Source organism: Schistocerca nitens, chromosome 5 (assembly GCF_023898315.1).
Source record: "Schistocerca nitens isolate TAMUIC-IGC-003100 chromosome 5, iqSchNite1.1, whole genome shotgun sequence".
In the NCBI taxonomy this organism is placed as follows: domain Eukaryota; kingdom Metazoa; phylum Arthropoda; class Insecta; order Orthoptera; family Acrididae; genus Schistocerca; species Schistocerca nitens.
In genome coordinates, this window is record NC_064618.1 from 620,751,920 (window position 1) to 620,776,562 (window position 24,643).

At 44.8% G+C, this 24,643-nt stretch overlaps 1 protein-coding gene across 1 annotated transcript in view; it reads right to left on the reverse strand.

Moving 5' to 3' along the window:
• The window catches only part of LOC126260623 (trace amine-associated receptor 8a-like), a 198,407-nt gene that overhangs the window by 39,095 nt on the left and 134,669 nt on the right, over positions 1-24,643 (reverse strand). Inside the window, exons 4-5 of the mRNA XM_049957961.1 lie at positions 15,007-15,160; positions 14,644-14,916 (exon numbers count right to left, since the gene is read on the reverse strand). Coding sequence (XP_049813918.1) covers positions 14,644-14,916; positions 15,007-15,160 — 427 coding nt within the window. The remainder of the gene's footprint in view (positions 1-14,643; positions 14,917-15,006; positions 15,161-24,643) is intronic.

Below are 24,643 nucleotides of genomic sequence, written 5' to 3' on the forward strand. Positions count from 1 at the left end.
TTTTGCCGAATGAGGGATGCTCTCCATAGGAATAAGTACGTGGATAATACGAGGCTATTGATGCAGCAAGATGTCGATTCGTACAAAAGTACAAACCCTCTCCGTAAGATGGTGAAAGGCCGTCGTATTGAAAGGTGATTACGATAGGGTTTTAAAGCCAAAATAGGGTTGAATAATATGGATTATTCGAAACCTGAATAACGCCAACCTGCTTTCAGAAAAAAATGTGTTGGATTACTTATCGAATGCCCCTAGTACTAACGTACTTCTCAGGAATGCAGTCACACAGGTTCAGCAGGGAGTTGCGTCTTTTTGTTTTGGGCTCGTGTCATAATAGGTCGTTGCACGCCTGTCAATGTTGTCGAGGGTAGCTTGAGGGCTCTGCCGTATCAGTATAGCATTCTCCAACCTACCATCGAGTCCTACAGTCAGAATTAAATGGATGGGTTCATCTTTAGAAAAATAATGAGCGAGCACAACTACGACCAATTAATGAACGCCTAGTGCGAAGAAGTCAGCCAAACGGTCCATGCTATCCTTTTACATGTACTCGACCTGTGAAGCATGGAAGCAGCTGAAACGTGCCGTGCATCATCGCAGAAAACCTCATCACACGTTGGTTACACAAAGGAGGAGCACCGCGGAAGAGTGGGACAGGCTTGAACACCTTGCCAATACCGTCCCAAGATGGTTCCATGCATACCAAGGTGCGTGGGGCGGACCAATACGCTACCGTATGTTACGATCAGCAGATTACGATTTCATATGTGTGGGGAAACTAACACTTTCGAATAGACTGGCTTTGGTTATTGTTTTATTTTTTCTGCAGTTATTATGTATAGTTTCACAAGGTTTATCTTTCGATTAGCGCTCGACTAAGATATACGTTCACACTCGTCGTGGGTATGCACATGATGAAAAACTTTTTTTTGTTTTTTCTTTTTTAAGCAGCTCATATAGAAACTTTTTTTGAGCTCTTTACCACTTGGCTACTGTATGTGAAAGATATATGTTGTAATGATGTATTTTGACATTTTGAAAAGTATCCCTTACGTCAGAGCTTTTGTTATTATATCATTACATTGCTCAATTTCCAGCAGCAAGTGATCCACGTGTTTTGAGCAGGGGATAGTAGCATAAAAAGTGCATGTATATTCAGCCTTTTTTATTAGATAATATCATTTGTGAAAACAAAGCACTAGTATGGCCGAGGTCACATATGGCCTTCAAGTACAAGTAGCAGAAAGGTAGAAATTGCCGAGGAGTTTCGAGAACGATGAAACTAGAGCATCGACCATGCCTCAGTAACAAAATAACGTAAAAAGGCAAATAACTTCGCTAGTGGGAAATTGCTCTCCGGCATTTACTGACATCGATCAGGTTTCTTTCTGTTTGAAGTGATGTCTTATTTGCCTGATTTCTAAAGCACTAATCACCTCTCGTGGTGTCTGACACAACGGTTTACTCTTTTCCACGGTTTATCAATAAAGTTACATTTATCGAAAGCCCTGGCAGTTCGAGTTAATCTAATATGGCTTTACGAAACTTTATAAGCTCGTAATTACGCGAAGCAAACTTTCGGAAGTTATACGGCCGCTGGAGGTAGCGTTTTTTTCAAGAACCAGGGCAGTGAGTTGCCAGAATGGAGAAACATACTGATGCTGGCAGCTATTGCATCTCAGTCATAGACAGTCGCATGCACCATAAAAAAATATTAACCTCGTGAGTGCTTACCAAATTATCAATCTCTCACTGACAGACATTAGCCCAGAAATTATATGGTCCAGCCACATTAATGTGACCAGCTCCCATATTCGACATCAGCGTTCCATAAAAATTCCGACAGATGGCAGTACTATCAATGGAGAGTATCTAAAGCTTGTCGCAAATGATGCAGTCGTTCTCGTAACGAAGAAACGGAGCGATTTATCTGACGTCCTAAAGGACATGATCATTGTCAGTGTGGAAGGATTTCCACAACGGTTGAGTTTGGAAACGGTTCGCGTGCCGCCATCGCTAAGGTACAAGGTGCGTGGCAGAATGGCGCTATCCAATGTGGTGCGCCAGGGATGAACGAAGGCTGCGAAGACGTTTACGGCCGAATAGACGTGCGACTGTCGAGCAACTGACCGATGAACCAACAGTGTCTCCTCAACGATAGTTCAGCGAATGTTGCTGTTTATGCGTCTCCGCAACAGGCGCCTGGCTCATGCACCCATGCTACTGCTGTTCATCGTTGACGAAGGCTGCAGTTTGCACACCAGTACCACAACTGGAAGTCATTCAGATGAATCACGTTTTATGCTCCATCGGACAAATGGCATTTGGTGTATACGGCGTGAGGCGACTGGAAGCAAACACCCATCAAAAATCGTCGGGAGGATCCAGGCCGGACGGCATTCCCTAGGTGATTTCGTCATGCTGGAGCGCACAGTGGATCAACGCAAGTCTCCGACTATCCCTGGGGACCTTGTCCACACCTACACGGAGTTTATTTTTCCTTATCACTATGGTATATACCAGCAGGACAATGCAATGTGTCACACAGCTCACAGTGCATGTTCTTGGTTCGAAGAGCAGCTGAATAAATTTACCGTAATTTCCTGGCTAACAAACTTTCCGATTTAAACCAATTGAGAATTTATGAGACCACCTCGATGGGGCTGTTTGTACCATGGATCCTCAACCGAGAAACAGCGCAGTTGGTCACTGCACTGGAATCGGCGCGGCTCCACATCCCTCTCAGTACATTCCAGCGATAACGGCTGCAAAAAGTGGTTATGCAGGCTTCTGACAGGTGGTTACATAAATGTCGCTGGACAGTGTAGTATGACAAGCATTTTGAAAAATGACACAAGTTGGCACAATTGGAAAGAGGGGGGAAACAAATCTACGCAGAAAGTGACCGAGAAAATCTTTTACATTTAGGTGATTTGTCGCATTAATGCAAGTTTTTAGCGGATGAAGAAATGTGATTTGCCCTTATTTAGCATCCTAACCAAACCGTCTAGTGGTGACTTTGTGAGCGAAAGATACAAGAGTGAATACGTAAATTACTAAGGCTTGAGTGTAAGTCTACAGCAATACAATTCTAACAGTTTTCGTAATTAAATTGTTACTCCTTTCACTTCGTCTGTCGCTATTGAGTCGTATAAAAACCTTCTCTGTGTTCCGAATTAAAATGTGTGTTAGGTTACTGGTAACTGTAAGACATTACGTTGATATCATTTGTGATCTCACAGCCACCCATGAGAGTATGAAGAATAAATAAATAATCAGTGACCATAACATAGATATAGACACGTGCGAGCTACACACACCGACCCACCAACCCAGAAACACCCACCCACCCACACACACACACACACACACACACACACACACACACACACACACACATGCACACACCCACCCACCAACCCACACACACACACACACACACACACACACATACAGACACGAACGCATGTACGCAGACACACGTTATTTAATTTTTGATTGGAATCTTGGCCAAGCCGGCCGGGGTGGCCAAGCGGTTCTAGGCGCTACAGTCTGGAACCGCGCGACCGCTACGGTCGCAGGTTCGAATCCTGCCTCGGTCATGGATGTGTGTGCTGTCCTTAGGTTAGTTAGGTTTAAGTAGTTCTAAGAAGTGAAGTCCTATAGTGCTCAGAGCCATTTGAACCATTTGAACCAATCCTGGCCAAAGCCGATCCAGAAATAAAACAGCTGCAATTCTCTGTTTCGACCAACGTTTATTGGAGGTTTCCTTTCCCCGCTGGAATGCTGGTACGAGAAATTCCAAATACAATTGGAACCCCTTTGTCCCACTCGTGCCCTACTGGAATGTTTAGCTAAAAAGGACGATGTGTGTTCTGTAGCAGCCTGTGCCACTCACAGAAATATAAGAGTGCAAGGTGGTGACTTTTCTTTTTATGTGCACATGTGGAGCAAGTCTTCGACGTTACTCTTTACTCCGGTATTCATAACCATATACACTTTCATATACTAGGCTTTCATTTTTTGTATGCATCATATTTTTCCAGAATTATATTAAAAGTGGGTTAAAATGGCTCTGAGCGTTATGGGACTTAACATCTGAGGTCATCAGTCCCCTAGAACTTAGAACTACTTAAACGTAAGTAACCTAAGGACATCACACACATCCATGCCCGAGGCAGGATTCGAACCTGTGACCGTACCGGTAGCGCGGTTCCAGACTGAAGCGCTTAGAACCGCTCGGTCACCCTGGCCGGCTATTGAAAGTAGATTCTATCTCCCATTTCTGACGAAGTTCCTCGCAATGCTTCCTTTGGTTGTAATGTAAGTGCTGAAACTGGAAACCCCATCATAAACATTCCCAATCGAGATAACCTCAGCTCCGTACTCAGTCTATTTCAAATTTTGGCTGAAGAGAAAGGAGTCATTGACTCTACTTTGTATACTCAGAAAGATATACGCTTATATAAAGGATGTCTATGGTATAAGGACTAAAGACAGTGTACTGAAAAACATTACATCTGTATTTACTCATTTTCAGGCTAATAATTATGGCTATTAGGAGTAGTACGTTTTTAGGTTGGTTAGCACCTCCACGTATACGTGGCTAGAGCAAGCCACTAATGCTTATTTTCCCCTGGGCTGCCAGTCAGTTGAAGAAGTGTGGACGCAAAACTATTATGACACGTATACTAACAGACGTAGTTCTCTTAGTGGTACAGATACTACCATGCAGATAATATACGGTAGCAAATAATGTGACTTGTTTGGGGAAAACAGACTAGCTCTGGCTCTGAGCACTATGGGACTTAACATCTGAGGTCATCAGTCCCCTAGGACTTAGAACTACTTAAACCTAACTAACCTAAGGACATCACACACACCCATGCCCGACGCAGGATTCGAACCTGCGACCGTAGCGGTCGCACGGTTCCAGACTGAAGCGCCTAGAACCTCTCGGCCACATCGGCCGGCGAAAACAGTTAGACGCAGAGAATAAAACACACATTGAAGTGGCTACATATTAAGCTACCTATGATCACAGTATCTGCACTCACTTGTCACGAATAATGTGTTCTATTTCGATTCACAAGAGATAGCTTAGTAGATTACCACAACACATACCTAAGGGCATATGCAAATCACAGACCAGGCATCAGAATCGATTCAGTATCTGTGTATGGACAGGAATTCTGTAGGACCGTACACTTTACCAAACAGATTAACAAGTGCTCTGTATCACCGATTTCTGCGCGATGAATTATCAGCGCTAATGGGGAAAGTTACCATTGAAGAAACAGAAGGGCAGAGGTTTATGCACGACAGGACACCTCTCCATTTTCTATAAATAGTGAGACAGTACCGCACCGCAACGTTTCGTTAGCGATGGATTAGTCGTGGTGGTCCGACAGCTAGATCTAACCATTCACCAGACCTGAATCCGGTGGATAACTAGCAATGGTGACATTTAAAAGTATTCATGTGTACGAAACCCGTTGGCAGTAGGCAGACGTCGCAGGAGGAAGTGAACAATTCATGTGTCCTGATTCACTGCCAAGAATGGCTGAAGAGTGTGTTAGGATGCATGGTGAGTACTATCTAGACTTTATAGATCCCTTCGTAGGTATCTCATTCGTTTGCATTTGCGTCGAGATTTTTTACTGCTTCGTGTTCTGCGATTCAAACATTTAATTTCCATAAGAAAAGTTTTCCTTGTCGCAGGCGGTGCGTGGCAATATGGTACGGGCATAGACAATAGGTTGATACAAAAAGTATAGTAATTCTCAGGACGACAAAGATTCTGAGACTCACAGCATAAATGCCCGTTTCCACCAGAGGTGGCGGCGATCACGCCGTTGGCTCGAATTAAGCCTCCCTCTCGCAACCACCGACTAGAAATTACTCTCGACCAATACGATAATGAGATACTGTTATCTTAATGGAACTAGCAGCGGCGCTTTCGAGCCATTGCAGCCCAACCGATATGAGAAAGCCATATATCTCAAACGGATTGCTGGCGACTTCTTGGTCTGTCAAAGAGAATATATCGAGATTAGAGCGTGGTACAATTCTTCCTTATGGGTGCGATACACAGGTGCTTTGATGTGCCATCTCGCGTAGCATCCTGTATGGCCACACGGTAATCGGAACAACAGTCATGATACTGGAAAGTCAGCTGGCTCACAGATTGCCAGTTCACTTACGTACATATCAGTCGTAAATTCAAGTATCCCCTCAGATCGACTCTCTTGTAGCACAGATGACCACGTAATGTGCCCCCTTATAGAACTTGGGGGGTAATTAGAACAGTACCACACGTGTCATGGTCTGAGGGGAACGATAAAGTATCAAATACAGGAAAGCTGACTGTAGGGCAGACGGCGCGCCACTTGTAGAATGTACACATAAATACACAACCTTAGTAGAAGATCTGACATCAGGCAAAGAAAGTTATGATATAGAAAACTAATTTAATTGCTACAATAAGGAGATCCCTGCAACGAGTTTTGAACCTACGCCCGTCTTTAGCCACAGCACGTTTCTGTTTCTTGGACTAAAGTGAGGAAGGCAGTTCAGTAGTTGACGCAATCGACTCGTATCTGGGGAATGAGGAATTCAAATAACCGGCTGGCTATACAGATTTGAGTAATTAGGATCTCACTAAAATGATTACGTAGGACGTCGGAATTTTACCTTCGAAATGAGTATGGCCAAGCCTGTCCCTATCCTTTTCCTATTGTTGGCACATCTTTGTTGGCATGACAATTCTAGTTTTACTTATTTTATCTTCTTGGCATAAGAACCTTAAAACACTGATGTATAGTTTTGTGTATCCAGCCGATCAGCGGAATACTTCCAGCATCTGGGACGCTGAAATTAGAGATCCGAACCGACTTCACACGGGTAGCTCTCTCTACGGCATGATGACTAGTGTGAGGGAGCGGTAGTAAACTTTGCACACAAACCTTCCTCGTGAATGAGTCCAAGTAATAATGAAACCCTATCAAAATTCCTATAGTAGTTTCTGAGTTTAGTCTCTACATTCACACAAAAAAAAATGGTGGTGTAATTTTATTCATAATACTTCAATCAATTCGCAGGAAATATTTATAATTATACAGGACTACACACAACTTTCGAATGTGTGAGAATTACTAAGGGACCAAACTGCTTAGGTCATCGGTCCCTAGACTTACGCACTACTTAAACTAACTTGTGCTAAGAACAACACACACACCCATGCCCGAGGGAGGACTCGAACCTCCGGCGGGAGGTACACACACTTCCTTCATGAATTAATCTATTAGTGAAAACCATATGCAAATCTCTACAGCACTTCCTGGATTAGCATTCACATACAGAAAGTAAAGTGTATAACGGTACAGACGAGCACTAGTGGAAAGTAATAGCAGTTTGACTACACTGATCAGATATGTGATATTTTGTTTAATCAAAGAATGTTCTTATGCTTAATATCCTGCATAAAGGAAATAATATCAAGTTTTTGATAGGAATATACTTTACACTTCCCGTCTGCTCGGAGATAGCCTTATACAAAATGGTGATACTGATTTCTGTACGAACCTCATCCAGAACTTTCCGCTGATGTACATGAATTTTACTCCACTGAGATACTCTCTGTAACGCATTACGTGTTGTACTTTGACCAGATGCGACTAGTGAGAACCCAAATAACTGTGGTAGACACTGTGCTCTGCTGTAGGTGGCCCTGCTTGTGGCTATAAGGATGGATTTCGGTATTTTCGTGATCATTACGAATTAAAATACCCTGTTCTGCCAGTAATAATACTAAAATTGTGTGGTCTCTATTGTCAGCTTTTGTACTAGATAGTAGCAATGGTAACAGTAGTAGTATTAGTAGTAATCTTTGTCTGTTATACACATTTTTACCAATAATTAATTGTGCAGATCTAGTTTTACAGGTGTAGATATCACCCCAAACTGAGCCAAAGACAGTCTGATTGCAATAGTGTACAGAATTTTATCCACGTTCGGCACTATCATCCTTTGACTGAAATGAATTGCCAATCAGAAGTTTGGTCAGAGTTTAAAGACTTTGGAAATTTTTGTTTAGTTGCCCAAAATGCTTAAATAAGTGTCTGAAAAATTCTCGTATATCGTGCGAAAAACTTCGTGCGGAGGCTATACCACTAGCAAAGTTTATGGCACAGTACAAAAAGTTTCACTTGCCTGTTGCTTAAAATAGTTTCATTTAATGTTTCGTTCATGTTGTTATACGAGTTTTACTGTGTCGTTACAAGGTGAGAGAGATACGCAGATATGATATCTGATGAATTTTATCTTAACTTCAGAATTTAGCTACGAAATTAGCACTATCTTTTGCAGAACCACCCTGTAGTCGTGACGGATCAAGTGATGAATTTCGGAGGCTCTGGTAGCGGAGCACATGAGACAACGACCATAACTGTTTGGTTCTTACTTGGCACTACGTCTGTAGAAGATACTATCATAGATTGCCTAGGTTTCTGGTGTGCTAAATATTCTTAGGATAGTAGTGGGTTACCTATTATTTGGCCCTGGGTATTCTTACGAATTAAACAGGGCAGCTCTCGGATCGTTCAATTGTGTCCTAGTCATTTACGTTGTTTTAGATATTTATGTGAGGTTGAGACATTCAATTTAAGAACTGTAGGTGAATATACATTCTGCTGTTTGTTATTCCGCGTAAGGTCATCAGGCCTACACTATGTTTGACTTTTATGCTATTCCCTTAATGTGTTTGTGCCGGTTTCTTTGATGGCTTTCATTTTTCTGTTACTTATTTAACTTTAAATATTGTATTTGTAAGAGTTCGTTAAATTAATTCCAGAGTCTTCCTATTTACTGCAAATTTCTTAAAGGTTTGGAGAAGAGAGCCACTGTACATCGAATCACACGCTTTTAAAAAAAGAAGAAATACTAGCACTAACTCTGTATTCTGTGTTTTCATATACTTAACTATTTTATTAAGTTTTGAAATTTGCACTGCAGAGAAGGTGCTGTTTCTAAATCTAGCTTGATACTCTCCAATTTCTTTACGGTATATTACTGAGTATTTAAAATGTCCAGAAGAGCTATTGATAAGGTTTTGTATTCTGAGAATGGTAATAAAATTCCTCTCTAATTATTGATATCTGTTTTGTGAACTAACGCAAGTTTCCAGTTTTCTGTAATCATTTCAGAGTACCAGAAACTATCTACTTTTCCCTTTAAGATTATGAACCCTATCGTAGATGTTCACTATATTTTAGAATTTCTGCTGGCAGGCCTTCTCCACATAGGGCCCTGTTGCATTTTCATTGTTGATGCAACATTAGTCGATGCTTGGTGGTTCTGGAGTTTCATTTGGAATATTATGAACGAATTACACTTATTTGGTCGGTTTTTCGTAGTTCAATAATTTTTTATAATAAGCTGCTAGTAACTTACAGTTTTCTTCATTGTTAAGTGCGAGTTTTCCATATTCTTTGCCGGCCGAAGTGGCCGCGCGGTTCTGGCGCTGCAGTCTGGAACCGCGAGACCGCTACGGTCGCAGGTTCGAATCCTGCCTCGGGCATGGATGTGTGTGATGTCCTTAGGTTAGTTAGGTTTAACTAGTTCTAAGTTCTAGGGGACTAATGACCTCAGCAGTTGAGTCCCATAGTGCTCAGAGCCATTTGAACCATTTTTTTGAACCATATTCTTTCCTGAAGCTTAGCGAATGCGGAATGTAGCCAGACATACTGTTCTGGAATGTTTTGTATGAACTCCTGTATTATTTTTTTGAAGTGCTCTTTTATAGTATTATGTTGCTCCTTTTCCAAGCACCTTTTTGGAACAATTTATCCTTATCTAACCGAGCGCTGAAGTTCCTTATCGTGATTATTATGTTGTTTATATAAACTTGCGACAAACTTTTTTCCAGATGCTGGGGAGCTCTGTGTTACTAGAAATTTGGTGCGAAAGGGGGCCGAGGCGAGATTAGGTGGCTGAGTCACCAAATGCCCACCGACAGGAAGTGGGTCTCTGGAGTTGGGGGAAAGCGGTTAGACTGGACCACTTATAATTACTTTAAGACTGGGCACTAGATCACAGTTTAGACGTATAGGAGAACCAACCACATCAGAGTAATCACGGCACAGTTACTTGTTTTGAGACATAGGCATCACGTATATCCCAAAAACTACAGATGTTATGTCGTGGGAGCAGATGTATATTCCTGTAAAAAACGTTAAAAATTAATAACAATTGAACTCTTCATGCAATCTTGACAGATAATGTATTAAATCATAGCAGAGGACACCAGCTATCTCCCTTAATATCCACACATCTGTATACATTTTCTTTATAGACTTACTATCTGCTTTTCATTATTTAAATACAGTAACAAAAGGAAAATTGCAATATCATCAAGGAACGTGTTTAGCAGCAGCAGGTTGTAGGATTAGCGATTCATTCGTCACAGTCAATGGCGATCACATGGTGCTCAAGAGGTCTGTCTGGACATCCTCTGTTTTGATTCTGCAGGCAGTAACTGTGTTGACTTTAGAGGTGAACAGTGTTTGAAACGTTCATTGTAGGGTACAGCCATGTACCATTGACAGGTGCATACAATCAGCCATTTGAATGGAGTTGTATTGGGGGCCTGCGGTAAACTGCATTCAGCAGTGGTCTGTGGAACATTTTCACGCCTGTAGATCAGGTTCTGGCCATCGTCGTGGTACATACGGTTATCAAGTTCGACGTTTGGTGTGAGCCATCACGTGTCATTGGGAACAATCTTCTTGCTAGGCTACATCTGACACCACGACACCGCCAAGCACTGATACTCTGGTGTTGTGAAAGAGCTGATAATGGAATGGCACTCTTGTGTTCACTGATGAAATTACGTTCTAAATGTATGTGAGTAATGTAGATACACGTTCATGGTGGTTAAGTATGCAGAGTGCATTCGCTCATGACACACAGGCTCCATCCGAAACTTCACGGTGGGGAGCACCATCGCGGTCACATTTGGTGTTTCTGTAGGATAAACTAACCATTGCCGCCACTCTGGATAGGGTGTTTTCCCCGTGTTACAGCTTTTTGTTCGATAGCAAGGGGATGTGTTTCTTCCGCAGCACAATGCACGTCCCCATACGCCTGCTTGGAACCAACGTGCTCTTTGTGGTGTACAACTGCCCTGGGCGAAAAGATCACCAGATCTATCGTCATTTGAACATGTATGGGGACTGGTGAAGACGGAACTTACATTTCCTTAGGGTCTGCTAGAACACGTGACGAACTGCAATAAAATTCACGAAATGTTTGGGACAATCTATCGCAGGATTCCATTCGACACCTGCATGGTAGTTTGCAGGCGAGAATACCACCTGCGTTGTCCCCAGGGTTGGGACACTGGGAGCTGATGTAACTGTTTGGGCGTCGTTTACTGTGACATATCTGTTTCATTTAGTTTGAATTTGTTATAGTCATACAGTGATGAACTACCTGTCACTGAGCTAACTTCGTACGTGCGGGACTTACATTTTTCTCCAGCACTGTATGTAAAGATGCCACAGTTACACAGAAGATGAATTTAAGCATGAATTTCCTCGTTCCTTCCCTATGTGCTCATATGTGTACGTTTTGTACGATTTCTAGCTTACTTAACTAAACATTAAATTTGGCCTTGAAAGTGGTATTCTGAATGGAATAATTGAACAGAGCTTCTGTTAAATAGGTCAGTTTTATTTTTCCCTTACTTTAGCAACTATTTTGTAACAATTTATCGTAAGGGCGCCTCTGGCCTGTAATCTCATTGGCTGTAGTAGCACGATGACCAACGAAGACGTGCGTGGCGACGCCTCGGATATTGATGCCATACCAACCCGACTGTCACCCAGCATAAAGCCTGTCATCCAAGAGGGATGGTCAGGGGCCTCATTTCATTTCATAGCAGGACCCCTTTGGTTGTTATCTGCGGTATCCGTATAGTACAGCGGAACGTCGAAGAATTCTATCCCCCCTCCCTCCCCCAGTGTTTTCCCTCATAGCAACTATCCTGGGCTTACATTTCTACATCTACATCTACGTGATTACTCTGCTATTCACAATAAAGTGCCTGTCAGAGGATTCAATGAAGCACCTTCAAGCTGTCTCTCTACCGTTCCACTCTCGAACGGCAAGCGGGAAAAACGAGCACTTAAATTTTTCTGTGCGAGCCCTGATTTTTCTTATTTTATCGTTATGATCATTTCTCCCTATGTAGGTAGGTCCCAACAGAATGTTTTCTCAATCGGAGGAGAAAACTGGTGATTGAAATTTCATGTGAAGATCCCGTCGCAACGAAAAAAGCCTTTGTTTTAATGATTGCCACTCCAATTCACGTATCATGTCTGTGACACTATCTCCCCTATTTCGCGATAATACAAAACGAGCTGCCCTTCTTTGTACTTTTTCGATGTCATCCGTCAGTCCCACCTGATGCAGATCCCACACCGCACAGCAGTACTCCAGAATAGGGCGGACAAGCGTGGTGTAGGCAGTCTCTTTAGTAGACCTGTTGCATCTTCTAAGTGTTCTGCCAATGAATCGCAGTCTACCCACAATATTATCTATGTGATCGTTTCAATTTAGGTTATTTGTAATTTCAGGAAGGTAGTGGCTGCTGGTAGATGGCGAGAGTTTCTACTGTTTGCCTTCGTGTTTGTCAAACTCTAAGTTGGCCAGAAAGGTCGCCGCATCTCTCACCAACTGGGAACGCTTGGAGCGTTGTTTGCAGGACGCTCCAAGCAGCTCGGGATTTGACGGCCTTACGCGACACTTGGACAGAATTTTGCACCATATCCCTCAGGAGGATATCCAACAACTTTGTTGATCAACGCCAATCCGAATGATTGATTGTATAAGGACCTGAGGTGGATCGTCATGCGGGCTGATGACTTGTACAATTTGTGAAGCTCATTATCTCTAACAAATCATGCAAGTTTTCCGAAATTATAATCACTTGTTTGTCTGTACATGTTCAGCATATGTACCGATTTCTGCCCGATTCTGATAATTCCCTCGTGCTGCGTCGTTCTCTACTTTTGTCTTACATGTGTTATATAGAGCAATAACATATTTATCCTTAAGCTATGTCATTTAATGTGTATATGACCGAATATACACTCCTGGAAATTGAAATAAGAACACCGTGAATTCATTGTCCCAGGAAGGGGAAACTTTATTGACACATTCCTGGGGTCAGATACATCACATGATCACACTGACAGAACCACAGGCACATAGACACAGGCAACAGAGCATGCACAATGTCGGCACTAGTACAGTGTATATCCACCTTTCGCAGCAATGCAGGCTGCTATTCTCCCATGGAGACGATCGTAGAGATGCTGGATGTAGTCCTGTGGAACGGCTTGCCATGCCATTTCCACCTGGCGCCTCAGTTGGACCAGCGTTCGTGCTGGACGTGCAGACCGCGTGAGACGACGCTTCATCCAGTCCCAAACATGCTCAATGGGGGACAGATCCGGAGATCTTGCTGGCCAGGGTAGTTGACTTACACCTTCTAGAGCACGTTGGGTGGCACGGGATACATGCGGACGTGCCTTGTCCTGTTGGAACAGCAAGTTCCCTTGCCGGTCTAGGAATGGTAGAACGATGGGTTCGATGACGGTTTGGATGTACCGTGCACTATTCAGTGTCCCCTCGACGATCACCAGTGGTGTACGGCCAGTGTAGGAGATCGCTCCCCACACCATGATGCCGGGTGTTGGCCCTGTGTGCCTCGGTCGTATGCAGTCCTGATTGTGGCGCTCACCTGCACGGCGCCAAACACGCATACGACCATCATTGGCACCAAGGCAGAAGCGACTCTCATCGCTGAAGACCACACGTCTCCATTCGTCCCTCCATTCACGCCTGTCGCGACACCACTGGAGGCGGGCTGCACGATGTTGGGGCGTGAGCGGAAGACGGCCTAACGGTGTGCGGGACCGTAGCCCAGCTTCATGGAGACGGTTGCGAATGGTCCTCGCCGATACCCCAGGAGCAACAGTGTCCCTAATTTGCTGGGAAGTGGCGGTGCGGTCCCCTACGGCACTGCGTAGGATCCTACGGTCTTGGCGTGCATCCGTGCGTCGCTGCGGTCCGGTCCCAGGTCGACGGGCACGTGCACCTTCCGCCGACCACTGGCGACAACATCGATGTACTGTGGAGACCTCACGCCCCACGTGTTGAGCAATTCGGCGGTACGTCCACCCGGCCTCCCGCACGCCCACTATACGCCCTCGCTCAAAGTCCGTCAACTGCACATACGGTTCACGTCCACGCTGTCGCGGCATGCTACCAGTGTTAAAGACAGCGATGGAGCTCCGTATGCCACGGCAAACTGGCTGACACTGACGGCGGCGGTGCACAAATGCTGCGCAGCTAGCGCCATTCGACGGCCAACACCGCGGTTCCTGGTGTGTCCGCTGTGCCGTGCGTGTGATCATTGCTTGTACAGCCCTCTCGCAGTGTCCGGAGCAAGTATGGTGGGTCTGACACACCGGTGTCAATGTGTTCTTTTTTCCATTTCCAGGAGTGTATATTAGCTATAATTTGAATTATAGATTAGTAAAAGGTCGGATACAGTGGTTAAGAAACGGTTGCACCAACCTTGATCTCCTGCATTCGCGCCGCGTAGATGATGGGGTTGAGCAAGGTCTTGAGTATGATGAGGAAGTTGACGGTGGTGTAGATGAAGAACATGCGGAACTTGTCGCGCGGCGTCTCGGGGAACGGGAAGGGGCAGTCGGCGCAGACGAGCACGAACACGAGCACGCCCGGCATCAGGCCGACCACGTACGAGCCGAGGATGAGCAGCGTGGTGCGGATGGCCTTGACGCTGCGCGCCATCTGCTGGTTGCTGTGCTGGTGCTGGTGGTGGTGCTGGTGCGGCGGGTGGTGGTGGTGGTGGGCGCGGCGCTGCCTGCCGCGGTGGCGCTGCGGCGCGCCGCCCGTGATCGTGCTCGTGCTGGCGGTCGTGCGCAGGCTGGCGCGGCTGAAGCGCAGCCGGCTCGCCTGGTGGCGCCGCACGATCACGAAGATGTGCGCGTAGATGATCGCCATCAGCAGCAGCGGCCCGAAGAACAGCGAGGAGAAGGTCGCCCGGAACTTGCAGAACAGCAGGAAGCTGCGCCGTGGGAAACGCGCTGTGGTCGCCCCGCCGAAATCTGTCTACAATATGCGCTCTACTGCCAGCTGCCGAGCCCTATGCTAGACATCAGACCACTGTTGAGCTTATAGCTGGTAGTTGCGTCGCATGAGCAATAACCTTAAGGGAACCTGGACGTCATGAGGGGTCCTCAGCTCGTGGTCGTGCGGTAGCGTTCTCGCTTCCCACGCCCGGGTTCCCGGGTTCGATTCCCCGTGGAGTCGGGGATTTTCTCTGCCTCGTGATGACTGGGTGTTGTGTGCTGTCCTTAGGTTAGGTAGGTATGAGTAGTTCTAAGTTATAGGGGACTAATGACCATAGATGTTAAGTCCCATAGTGCTCAGAGCCATTTGAACCATTTAGCCACGTCATGAAGGCCAAAAATTTTTTATTTAATAAAATTGTCTGTTTCTTCTTGATTCTAAAAATACACTACTGGCCATTATAATTGCTACACCAATAAGAAATGCAGTTGATAAACGGGTATTCATTGGACAAATATAGTATACTAGAACTAACATGTGATTACATTTTCACGCAATGTGGGTGCATAGATCCTGAGAAATCAGTACCCAGAACAACCACCTCTGGCCGTAATAACGGCCTTGATACGCCTGGGCATTGAATCAAACAGAGCTTGGATGGCGTATACAGGTACAGCTGCCCATGCAGCTTCAACACGATACCACAGTTCATCAAGAGTAGTGACTGGCGTATTGTGACGAGCCAGTTGCTCGGCCACCATTGACCAGATGTTTTCAGTTGGTGAGGGATCTGGAGAATGTGCTGGCCAGGGCAGCAGTCGAACATTTTCTGTATCCAGAAAGGCCCGTACAAGACCTGCAACATGCGGTCGTACATTATCCTGCTGAAATGTAGGGGTTCCCAGGGATCGAATGAAGGGTACAGCCACGGGTCGTAACACATCTCTACTGTTCATAGTACCGTCAATGCCAACAAGGGGTGACCGAGACGTGTAACCAGTGGCACCCCATACCATCACGCCGGGTGATACGCCAGTATGGCGATGTCGAATACACGCTTCCAATGTGCGTTCACCGCGATGTCACCAAACACGGATGCGACCATCATGATGCCGTAAACACAAACTGGATTCATCCGAAAAAATGACGTTTTGCCATTCGTGCATCCAGGTTCGTTGTTGAGTACACCATCGCAACCGCTCCTGTCTGTGATGCAGCGTCAAGGGTAACCGCAACCATGGTCTCCGAGCTGATATTCCATGCTGCTGCAAACGTCGTAGGACTGTTCGTGCAGATGGTTGTTGTCTTGCGAACGTCTCCATCTGTTGACTCAGGGATCGAGACGTGGCTGCACGATTCGTTACAGCCATGCGGATAAGATGCCTGTCATCTCGACTGCTACTGATACGAGGCCGTTGGGATCCAGCACGGCGTTCCGTATTATCCTCCTGAACCCACCGATTCCATATTCTGCTAACAGTAATTGGATCTCGACCAACGCGAGCAGCAACGTCGCGATACGATAAACCGCAATCGCGATAGGCTACAATCCGACCTTTATCAAAGTCGGAAACGTGATGGTACGCATTTCTCCTCCTTACAGGAGGTGTCACAACAACGATTCACCAGGCAACGCCGGTCAACTGCTGTTTGCGTATGAGAAATCGGTTGGAAACTTTCCTCATGTTAGCACGTTGTAGGTGTCGCCACCGGCGCCAACCTTGTGTAAATGCTCTGAAAAGCTAATCATTTGCATATCACAGCATCTTCTTCCTGTCGGTTAAATTTCGCGTCTGTAGTACATCATCTTCGTGCAGCAATTTTAATGGCCAGTAGGGCATATACATTTCTATAGGACTTCATTGTTTTCATGTTTAAATGCCTGTCTAAACCAGATACTCGTGAATACCAGCTGTCCCATTACTGTCAAACACAAATTCTTGCCTACAGTGTCTCTCTGTTTAGTTCTGGTGCTAGAAACTCTTTCAAGGGGACGCTGACAACCTCGCCTTAGAGCGCCCTTAAAATTAAAACACACGCACAAATTCTTACGGAAGAACTAAAGAAAATTTATATTTATCTTTCAGATTCTTAATTCCTGGAAAAATTTTTACATAGCGAAACACAGAATCCGAATGACTGCTTCAATAGTTGCATTTGGGAACACTTGCCATAAACTCTTTTTGTTGGCATGTCAGCGTTTCTGAGTAGTATGATGGGCACCATAATATGTTTGAAAGATGGCGTAACAAGCAGATCAAAAACCATGGGCAGACTGGGCATCAAAAATTGGGAACAACCCGAGAAGTGTGTTGCTGTTAGCGGTCAGACAACGTGTCGCTGAAGCTGAAAAAGCTGCTCAGAGCACTAAACAGGAGGTCAGAATAACAAAGATTAGAAAGAAAACTAAAGAAGATGAAAAGGACACTTAGAGTCAATAAGATTATAGATCTGGAATATTTTGACATTTGGTCACTGATAAGAAAATGGAATGCCAGTCTCCAGTTTCAGCTTCCCGTAATCAACATTGTAGCTTACTTGGATACCTTTATCTCATCCAGTATCAAAGTTTTAAATACAACCTTTGCGGGAATATTATTCAACACTGTATTACGTATTTTAAGGTGGAACATGTCATATTTTCTTAAATTATTATGAGAAAAATTTAATTCTAAAAATAATTTTTATTAGGAATACATATAACAACAAACTGGTAAATATTACTGGTTTACTGCTTTAGAAAATTAGAAATAAAGAAAACAAAATTTGTTTTGTCTTATAAGGAATAGTGAACCTAATATAAAAATTACACGTAATTCAATACGTAAGATAAAAATCAATATTCATTTCACCATGGATTCCACAATTTTCAAACTTATTTCACAGTAGAGTTCACTATCGATTAATTATTTGGTTAAAGTTTCAGTCTAATATGTATTAAAGTTTTTAGTTATTAAATTTAAAAACACTAGAAAAAGTTACTGGCCATGACGTCCAGGCCTCGTTAAGCCGTTTGCACGTGGGAGGAGTTAACTGACGTTTGCCTGAAGCTCTACGAGTTTGAGTTATGTGACTTCACTTCCTGGTTTCTCACTTTGCGAAGGCACTGTCGCACGTGAAATGCAAAATTAGTTCTGTAATATTTCGGCAACGCGCTACGAAATGTTGAGACAATAATAAGAAAGAACGCTCTCTGCGTCAGTAGCACAACTTCAGGGATGGCGTATTGGATTTTCTCTATTGCAGTCCAAGACATTATTCGATGGTTTTACATTGTAATGTGTAGTATTAGAATGCGAGATCGCTTGTTGTGAATTAAATTATTATTTCATGACCAATTTCGATAGTAACTGGCTGTAATCTCAGAGTCTCCAGTCTCCAAGAAATATAACTAAACATCAGTCTCGTCGACGTACGGGTACTGAGAACATGTTCCGGCAACACACTATGAACACCTCGCAGCTTGTCTTGCTAGCAACTAAGATTCCTGTTACGTTGGTGACGAACACACATACACGTGACCTTCAGCACAGTCTACTTCCTTCCGATCATTGGTGCTTCCACAACAAGTTAAAAACAATTTTTCCAGTTTATTTCTATAGGTTAATTTCATTAGTTTCATTATTAACCTTTTCATTCTTCAGTCACTCTAGAACCCGACATTTTCCTGGCTAACATTTGCGAAGGGCATCGTTTGTTGCTGGACATAGGCCCACAGAACATATTTTAATCGGTACAGTAATGACAGTTCGTAATTGTAACACAGATTAATTCCAATTTTGGCAGTTGTTCCACATTATACGGGGACCGTTCCCATTTCTTTTTCATTTCATATACTGCCTCGTTGTTTTTTATTAACGGGTCAGTTTCTAATTCCTAATTCCATTCCATCGCTTTTATATAATGGGCATTCTTCATTAATGATGGTCTTAACACCTGAATAGCCAAGCCATGCCAACTGTTACTCTGCGGCATTCGGTAATATACTATGTGATCAAAAGTATCCGGACACTTGGCTTAAAATGACTTACAAGTTCGTGGCGCCCTCCATCGATAATGCTGGAATTCAGTATAGTGTTGTCCCACGCTTAGCCTTGGTGACAGCTTCCATTCTCGCAGGTATACGTTCAATTAAGTGCTGAAATGGTTCTTGTGGAATGGCGGCCCATTCTACACGGAATGCTGCACTGAGGAGTGGTATCGATGTCGGTCGCTGAGGCCTGGCACAAAGTCGGCGTTCCAAAACACCCCAAAGGTGTGCTATAGGATTCACGTCAGGACTTTGTGCAGGCCAGTCCATTACAGGGATGTTATGATTGTGTAACCACTCCGTCTCAGGTTGTGCATTATAAACAGGTGCTCGATCGCGTTGAAAGATGCAGTCGCCATCCCCGAGCTGCTCTTCAACAACAGGGAACGAAAAGTGCTTAAAAATGGTTCAAATGGCTCTGAGCACTATGGGACTCAACTGCCGTGGTCATCAGTCCCCTAGAACTTAGAACTACTTAAACCTAACTAACCTAAGGACATCACACACATCCATGCCCGAGGCAGGATTCGAACCTGCGACCGTAGCAGTCACACGGTTCCTGACTGCGTGCCTAGAACCGCGAGACCACCGCGGCCGGCTAAAAGTGCTTAAAACATCAATATAGGCCAGTGCTGTGATTGTGCCACGCAAAACAACATGGGGTGCAAGCCCCCTCCATGAAGAAAACGATCACACCATAACACCACCGCCTCCGAATCTTACTGTTGGCGCTACACACGCTGGCAGATGACGTTCACCGGGCATTCGCCATACCCACAGCCTGCCATCGGATCGCCACATTGTGTACCGTGATTCGTCGCTACACGCAACGTTTTTACACTGTCAAATCGTCCAGTATCTACGCTCCTTACCCCAAGCTAGGCATTTACCGGCGTAATGTGTGGCTTATGAGCAGCCGCTCGACCATGAAATCCAAGTTTTCTCACCTGCCACCTAACTGTCATAGCACTTACCGTAGATCCTGATGCAGTTTGGAATTCATGTGTGATGGTCTGGATAGATGTCTGCCTATTACACATTACGATCCTCTTCAACTGTCTGCGGTCTCTGTCAGTCAACAGACAGGATCTGCCTGTACTCTTTTGTGCTGTACGTGTTCCTTCACGTTTCCACTTCACCATCACATCGGAAACAGTGGACCTAGGGATGTTTAGGAATGTGGAAATGTCGCTTACGGACGTATGACACAAGTGACACGCAGTCACTTAAGCACGTTACGAATATGAGGGTAGGGCGGATGGTGTGTTTCTATGAATAGTTTAGTGAACTCCCCATTCTGCTCTCTCACGATGTCTAATGACTACTGAGGTCGCCGATGTGGAGTACCTGGCAGTAGGTGGCAGCACAATGCAGATAATACGAAAAGCGTATGATTCTGGGGGTGTCAGGATACTTTTGACCACATAGTATATTATAACTCTGCACAAGCCGCCGACTGCACCGCCCACCTACACTCGATGTGTAAACTACTTATCTAATCAACACAAATTTATGACAGATTCTGTTAACAAAATGACAGTTTTCTCTTTAAAATCATGAAGCTAAGGTGACTTTTAGACGTTGGGCCAGGTGTCTCCCTCATCCAGTACGACTTGCATCAGTAACAGTCTGGGCTCACACGTAAATTAAACTCTATTGATAAAAGATCAAGCAACAGATACTGGCTCATGTTATTTTCAATACTGTATACGATGTCTAATGACTGCTGAGGTCGCTGATATGTAAGACCTGGCAGTAGGTGCCGGCACAATGCACCTAATACGAAAAACGTTTGTTTTTTTGAGTGTCCGGATACTTCTGATCACATAGGGTAGGTCCCTTACCATATGACATAGCATTGTAAGTAACCAAGACCCTAGTAAAAGGGTGTCCAGGAGCATACAGAGGGTCAGGGTACTCTCCAGCCCTTGCGGTGGGAAACTGCCCCGAAAGGAAGGGGAATCGCCAATGTCAACGGCATGAAGATGGAGAAGACTGTGGTGTCACTGCCAGACACCACACTTGCAAGGTGGTAGCTTAAATCGGCCGCGGTCCATTAGTACATGTCGGACCCGCGTGTCGCCACTGTGTGATCGTAGACCGAGCGCCACCACACGGCGGGTCTCGAGAGACGTACGAGAACTCGCCCCAGTTGTACGACGACGTTGCTAGCGACTATAACGGACGAAGCCATTTCTCTCATTTGCCGAGAGACAGTTAGAATAGCCTTCAGCTAAGTTAATGGCTACGACTTAGCAAGGCGCCATTAGCCTTAAATAGCTTGTATATAAAGAGTCACTTGTATCGCCACAATCTCCAGATGACTCATCAAGAACGATGTATACAAGGATGTATTAAAAGTTAAGTATATTCCAAAGATACGTATTTTCTTTATCACATTCATTAAGTCTCCTGTTTCAGACCTCACTCCATCCTTCGTGAGTTAGCGCGTGCATCTTGGCCGCCTCTTTCAATTAGTGTGCGTAGTGTTGGCAAGTCTGCCGACACTACAAAGACAATGGAAACCACTGCCTTAAGGACACAGAATATGTATCCATAGGACATGTAGCCTGTAATTGAGAAAGTGTCTTGAGATCTGTCCATTGGCAAAAGATTTCGGAATAGCTCGTATTCGTATCTCTATGAGGAGGCTGTAATGCGGAGGTGACCGTGAGAAAACGTTTCAATAACCAATGGAAGGATAACGTTCTACGAGCCGGGGCGTGGAATGTCAGAACCTTGAAGCTAGAAAATCTGATAAGGAAATGCAAAGACTCTAAAAGATACAGTAGTGGTCAGTGAAATAGAATGGAAATAAGACATGAATATCTGGTCAGATGAGTATAAGGTAACAACAATAGCAGCAGAAAATGGTATAACTAGAGTAGGATTCATTACGAATATGAAGGTAGGGCAGATGGTGTGTTTCTATGAATAGTTTAGTGATAGGTGTTGTTCTCATCGGAAGCAACACAAACCAACAACGACAGCAATAATTCAGCTGTACATGATGCCGTCGCAAGCAGAAGATGAAAAATGTTTATGAGGATATCAAATGGTAACTCAGTACATAAAGGGAGATCAAAATCGAATACGTATGGGGGGACTGGACTGTTGCTGTAGGGGAAGGAGTAGAAAAAATGGTTACGGGAAAATACGGGCTTCGTGTTAGGAATGAGAGAGGAGAAAGTTTAATTGAGTCTGCAATAAATATCAGCTATTATCAGAGAATACACTGTTCAAGAATCACAAGAGGAGGCGGAGGTATACTGGGGAAAGACCGGGAGATGCGGGGAAATTCCAGGTACATTACATCACGGACAGGCAGAGATTCCAAAATCAGAGACTGTGTCGTAAGGCGTACTCTGGAGCAGATATCGAATCAGATTACAATTTGTACTGATGAAGAGTAAGCTCAGGCTTAAGAGACTGGTCAGGAAGAAAAATACGCAAAGAAAGAGGTTATGGAATTACTAAAGAAGGAAGAAGTACGCTCGAAGTTCTCTAAGGCCCTAGATTCTGCGATACGGAATAATTCAGTAGGCAGTTCAGTTGAAGAGAAACTGGCAGCTCTGAAAAGGGTAATCACAGAAGTAGGAAAGAAAAACATAGCTGTAAAGAAGGTAACCGGCAGAAACCGTGGGTAACAGAAGACATATTTTAGTTGATCGATGAAAGAAGGAAATACAAAAGTGTTCAGGGAAATTCAGGAATACATAAACACAAGTCGCTGAGGAATGAAATAAACAGGAGGTGCAGAAAAACTAAGGTGAAATGGCTGCAAGAAAAATCGAAAAAAATGACTGTCGGAAAGACGTTATCAGCATATAGAAAAGTTTAAAGAACTATCGTTGACATTAAAAGCAAGCGTACTAAAGCTCGTCTCCTCTCTCTCCAACGTGCACGGTTGTATGGTGTCGTGTTGCGTTCCCGACGACAGGACCTCCTCCACGACGAAACGCCATCCACAAGCCATGCCGTATCGGACCATCGTCGTCGACGACACTTTTCGTCCCCAACATCACGACCTCCGACGGTGTTCACCACACAACACAGGCGCCAGTGGTGTCTGCCTTTGCTTAACATTATCGCCAATTTTATGACGACGAACCGATGGCAACACCAATTCCTGATGATCTCCATCCATCTCCTGATCCGACCCTCACCGTAGCGGAGTCAACGTCCATGATGTCTGCAATCAACGCAGAAGAGGTGGTAGAAGCGATCAACAAGGGGGCCTAGAACAAATCACCAGGACCGGATGGTCTCTCCATGGAGTTTTAGCGGGCGTTCACCACTTTAATGCTTCCTTGCTCGACGGAAATGATCCAGGAACTCTTTACCCCGTCCTTCCCAATCCCGCGTGAATTCGTCACTGGCATTCTTCTACCTGTGCCTAAGACGAAGGGAGGGTCTCTTGTCTCTGCATATCGCCCCCTTACATTAATGAATGCAGATTATTAAATCTGTGCACGTCTCTTAGCAGCGCGCATACGCACCGTCTTACCCACGGTCCTTTCACCGGAGCAGACTGCACGTGGTTGTGGGGCCACTCTACAAACAGCCCTAGGAGAATGCCGTGACCTCATCGCGCTGGCGGTAGTTTGTCGCCTTCGTGCAGCACCAGTATCCATCGATTTCATGAGTGCCTTTGATCACGTTCGACACCAATTCCTCGTCATGGTGGCGACACGTATGGGGTTCCAATTACTCTTTGTGGATGCCATTCACCGGTTACTACTTCCCGCGGTCTCGTTGGTACAAGTCAACGGGAGGCTTGTAGGAACGATTCCTATACGCCGCTATGTGCGTCAAGGATGCCCTATGTCTGCTTTACTACATGCCATTGCACTTGACCCTCTCATCACTGGTCTTACCTCTAGACTGCAGGGTCTACGTGACTACACCTTTCACTGCAGGGCTTATGTGGACGATCTCCACCTTCTCACCTGCTCCTCCACGGAACTCAATGACGCCATCCAATGGATCCACCAGTATAGGCGTATTTCGGGTGGCATTCTTAATGTACGCAAATCGACTGTGATGCACATTAGGCGCGGCCTCCCGGCTATGGTGCCGACCCCACTCCCAGTCAGTACCACCCTTCGTAACTTGGGTATCGAATTTACGAGCTCCTCACACCGCACAGTGACCCTCGCTTACCGGCGACTTCTGCAGTCGATTCGGCACCATGTTTGCGGTCAAGGGCACCGTAACTTCAACCAACTCCAACGTGTGTCCTATGTCAACATGTATGTCGCCCCTTAACTGTGGTGGTATACGTCGCCCAGATCCCCCCGACGCCGTTACTCCTTGGCCGCCGCATCCAATGAGCCTTTGGATATTTCGTGTCAGCAGGAGCACTTTTCGAAGTCCGCTACAACACTCTAACACTGCCTCCTGCAAAAGGAGGGGCACGATCTTCTGCACGCTTTGTCCATACTATGT